This window comes from Sphaeroforma arctica (assembly GCF_001186125.1).
Source record: "Sphaeroforma arctica JP610 unplaced genomic scaffold supercont1.2775, whole genome shotgun sequence".
NCBI lineage: Eukaryota > Ichthyosporea > Ichthyophonida > Sphaeroforma > Sphaeroforma arctica.
This window is the reverse complement of record NW_014037783.1, coordinates 1-4,963: the sequence shown is the minus strand read 5'-3', so window position 1 is coordinate 4,963 and position 4,963 is coordinate 1. Positions and strand designations below refer to the sequence as shown.

The 4,963-nt window shown below is 39.1% G+C and overlaps 1 protein-coding gene across 1 annotated transcript; it reads left to right on the top strand.

Moving 5' to 3' along the window:
• The first annotated feature begins 3,352 nt into the window (after positions 1-3,352).
• SARC_12976 (hypothetical protein) lies at positions 3,353-4,597 on the top strand. Its single transcript, XM_014292906.1, has 2 exons — positions 3,353-3,867; positions 4,291-4,597. The coding sequence occupies exons 1-2, from the start codon at positions 3,643-3,645 to the stop codon at positions 4,438-4,440; spliced, it is 375 nt and encodes a 124-aa protein (XP_014148381.1). The 5' UTR covers positions 3,353-3,642; the 3' UTR covers positions 4,441-4,597.
• Positions 4,598-4,963: the final 366 nt, after the last annotated feature.

Sequence of the window (4,963 nt, the reverse complement as noted above, 5' to 3'; positions counted from 1 at the left end):
GTCTCAATATTTGTACCCAACTGCTCGTATCGTTTGCATACGCTTTGTGTGCTAGTGACTGCGTGTTTTTGACCTTTACTTATGTTCACTATGTTTGTTTGAACGAGATCCTGAGTGTGTTGTGGATGTTCTGTGTCCTTTGAGTTATGTCTCTTGGTTACAAATAGTATTTCTTGTTAACGCTTGATGTCTTATCAATGTGTTTTGTATTGAACCAGGGACGATGCTGATCGCATGTGTTATGTGATTCTGTTAATGCTTGGCTATTCTTGCCTGAGTGGCTAGTCGTGGAAGGTATGATAATTGCAACGTTGTCCAGCGTGATTGCTGGGTGTTTGTTGCTGTCTAATTCTTGTGATTCTTGACTATTTTTGCCTGAGTGGCTAGTTTTAGCGTTTCTAATAACATATCTTGTCGATAGGTGTGTCCTTGAATCTTAATTGTGAATTCAAAGTCATATTCTAATGTGTCCACTTGTGATGGCTGTGTTGTATGTATTCTTTGGCTATACATTGCTTAGTTTAGCTAGCCTTACATTTAGTCACCCTTTGTGGTTCGTATATGTTTTGTGTTTCTATGTCTTAATTGTTAGATTTTCTGTGATCCCTTCCTGATCAATCGTGATCTCCGTGTTTTTCACGTAGTTCGTGTTTATGTATAAATATTTATGTATGTTCTTTTTATGCCGGTGCAATTGCGTCGTTGTGCATAGACCTATATATGGTTTGTGTGCGATCAATCCTTTGAAATGTTGACTTCTATGCAATTTCTTATTCTATAAAGTTTATTGTGTGGTGCTTGTCAAAGTGTGCTTTCTCTTGTCTATTTTATGCGTTCTCTCTGTAGCTGTATACTGTTGTCTTGCACTTGTCTTGGGTACTATTTGTCCCTTGCCAGTATGTGCTGTTGTGATGCACTGCTATTGCTGTTGACCTCACGTGTCTACGTAATATTGTGTGCAAGATCTGATTGACCTCTGCTGATTTCTTGCGTGTTGCGATTATTATTATATTTTGTGTGTTGTTTGTCACTCACTAATATTAAATGGTCTGCTTATCGGAATCTTCTATATTATAATATTGTGTGATAATAAGATGTGATTTGATGATTCTTCAATTTGAAAGTTGATATTTCTCTGATCTTTGATTTCTATGAAATCAGATTATGATAGTTATGCGTAACTCTTGTCTAATGTTATGCCACATATAATGCTTTTACTTCCTATAACTTTGTATATGCTGGTGATTTTAGTTACTTATCAATTTGCTTGATGCTTGTCTCTCTTGTTGTGTTGGTGAGCATGTGCTATGCTTCTTGACCTTTGTCTAGGAGCCTTGAGTTTGTGATTCTACTGTCAGGGAGTTTGCTAGTCTGAAAATCCTAGAAAATCTCTAGCTTTGATTATTCATTCACCTTGACAGCTTTTGAATTTTTCACTGGTTTTTTTTCCTTCTTCAGCCTTATAAGCTCTCCCTGTGACACGCTATTATCACCACAAATGATTTAACACACTACACTTGAACACAATACTGTCGTAACACGATATAGTTACCTTATTCGTTCCTCTATACAGAGTCATAAATATTTTTCCCGATATTCCTTTTAATAGCAAATAATGAGTTGCGTAGATCCCTCGGCTCGTGCTCAAGTGCAAAATAAGGAAACTGGATATCAGCATAGGGTTTTTGGGGGGTTTTAGAGTGTTGTAACGTAGTAGACTTTAAATAAAGTGCAAATGTTTCTATCAAGAGTGATTCGTTCGAATGGATTTATTTATGGTCTCGCCCTCATGTATATACTAATGATGTTTGTACTAGTGTTCGACAACTTGGGTTGGCCAGGGTAAAAATTCATATGATCAATATGAGAAACCCTATACAAGGCCCTTTAGTACACTGTTATTTATCTGGACATAAATGCATCACCTTCTCTGTTACCTACTCTCAGACTCGGGCCTCAGCTTTCGGTTAGCCGGTGGCCCGTGTCCTACAAATAGAATAATCTGAGATGAAATCTCAAATTACTTTTACGTCCTTCGGGCTGACACACTTATACATATATTAATTTGAGAACAAGTTTCAAATTATTCTCGAGTTGACGGTGTAAACATTTTTAACGTTTTTAGAAATACATCTACTTCTTTAGTATCTCAGGTTTTGATGGACTGCGATATGGCGGATGAAATCTACTGCTTAATAAATAATATTATCCCTATAACTGTGCGAGTGATGACACGATACGTAGATCTTGAGTGGAAAATGTTGTTACCTCACTAGAACAGTTCTATAGTTTACCCAAACCAAACATATGGAGGAACGACATGCAATTGTTAGCGAAAACGGAGCTTGAATTCGATGGTCCAGATCAAGCAAACGTTTTCGAAAAAGTCCCCTGAACCAACTAACCTGGTACTCGCAAACTAACCTAGTCCTAGGTTGGTTGGTTCAGTCATTCACATCATTGTTTCCTACAGAGCGTGTGTGCGAATCAGATGAATTTGACACCAATATACGCACACTAGGAAGCATCGACAAAAAAATGGCGTGGAAAGCTATAAAACAAATTTTATAAAAATATATGGAAGAACAAAGAAGTAAATACATAGAAGTTTTGTAGCAAGACAGAATAAGAGTGACTACCAGATCGTAAGCGTACTGTGCTTTTTGCAGCCTACCAGATGCTTGCATACTTCTATGCTACTGATGCCGGATTGGTGTAGAATATAGGGACCAGAATATCAAAAAGCTAATCCGAATCCCAAAACCCAGATTACTTTTTTTATATCCCCGGCCCGAATTGACTCAGCACATATCTTCCATTGTCGACTCACTTGGCCCAAGCTTCAAACGGGAATTTACTGACCACTTCTTCCCATCAATCTTTCCTGAACCACCACATCGACTATGAGAGCCATACCATATGTTCATACATTGTATCATACATGCTTGCCATTTTTGAAAAAATAATAAAATTATCCCTATACCCCCCCAAAAAAAACAAAAAAACAAAACAAAACAAAAAATTCTCCCCTCTCATTTTTATCCCAGAAGTCTTGCCCAGAAAAAACCAGCTGTGACTAAGATAAAAACTTGGCCACTTTGTTCTATTTTAGGAGGCTATGATAAAAACCAAAATTTTGTACACATTGTGCCCGTCTGCCATCGACTGATTTGACCAATTAAAACTCAACCCTGTCAATTTTCACGCGAGAAGGGCTTTCCCGAGATTCGTAAATACTCGCAATGTCGTTTCCTTGGAAGACGGTGACAACGAGGTTCATCTCTGCTGGTTGAGACTTGAGAGTTGAGAACTCTCTCGTGAGAGTGACTTGTTGAGTTGTGTTTCTTGTTGTGTGAGTTGAGAGTTGAGAGTTTGAGACTGTCTTCAAGGCTCTCATCAGTCTTCAACTCTCACCAACTCTCACACACCCACGGGCCACAGGCCACAGGCCACAGGGAGAGACAAAAGTCTGAAACATTTATAAATTCACATGACGGCGTATGACATTGAAATATTGGGATTTGGGACTAAGGACAGCCTCACAGAAAATTCTATATACATATGGACAATACACATAGTTGAACTTGACACATACAACCTTTGCTAGTAGTCTCGTTCTCGCCACTCAAACGAATCTTCAACATGTCGATCGAAAAATTCTCACCCGATCAAGTTGCCGCTCACAACACAGATGAGGATATCTGGATGGTAATCAATGGTAAAGTGTACGATATTACGCCCTTTAAGGATGAGCACCCAGGAGGCGAGGAAGTATTGTCAGAGCTTGCAGGTGCTGACGCGACGATAGCATTCGACGACGTTGGTCACTCCACAGATGCTGTTAATATGCTTGACGACTATTACAAGGTACGTAATCAGTTTGATCTCTTGTGTGTGACGACCTCAAGTTCGTCATATATGGTGATCGGCAAGTGTACCAATTATAAATATGTCTCAGTACTTGTTGCTACAAGTACTAGCACGTAGGATCTATGGAAGCGTTTCATGAATTCGACTAAATATTACCTGTTTGTCTCTTTGTATAATTGCGAGGGAAATTTGTGAATAAACGTGTAAATCAGTATGCGGCGCGGTTTATTTGGTTGTACCGTCATTGCCTGCGCAAATATGGCAGTGTTGGTTAATCTTCTGTCTGATATTTCGCATAATTTCGCCCTATTCAGGCTGTATCACTTCTCGAATGTCATCGGGCTCGAATGTATCACTTCTCGAATGTCATCGGGATGTGTATTTTGATGTTAAAATTTTATTTGCATTATCCATTCATAGGGTGAACTCGAAGGTGAGTTCGTCTCGGGGAGTAAACCTGAGGCCAAGACTTCAGGCGTATCCAATTCCGGTGGAAGTTCGGCGATCAACTTTCTAATTCCCATAGTTTTGGTGGTGGCTGCCGTTGTTTACAAGCTATACCTCTCATAAATGGTACTTCGATACTACTACCATTAGAAATATGCACGTTTAATACATGGATGCAACCGAATAGCTACATTTAGGTAGCTCACCGGAGCAAAGCTGAGCCTGCTACAAAGTGGACTTGGAGAGTTGAAAAACTATAAATTGGAAGTGAGAGAGCATACAGGTGGGATTTGTTTACGTTAATTGCCATGTCGCAACATCAGAATGTCTACAGAGTATCTCTAACAGTTTGTTTCACATTTTTGGTACATCCCTCGTTGCCATGTTTATCAAATGTTCATTTGTCACGTCCACAGCCGCCACAGACTGCTGCAACCACATCCAATACTCTCCAATCTCGTTTAAACTCGGTGTTTGATATCCACACTGCAAGAGATAGAAACAAAAGAAAGTAATTATAACTCATTTTACTTGTGCTTACTGGCGTTCTCGGGCTTTTACATATTTACAAGCTTATATAAAAAATGTGGACAAATTGCAGCGGCAGGAGACATTGCTATCTGTATTCGTGGCTATATATATATAT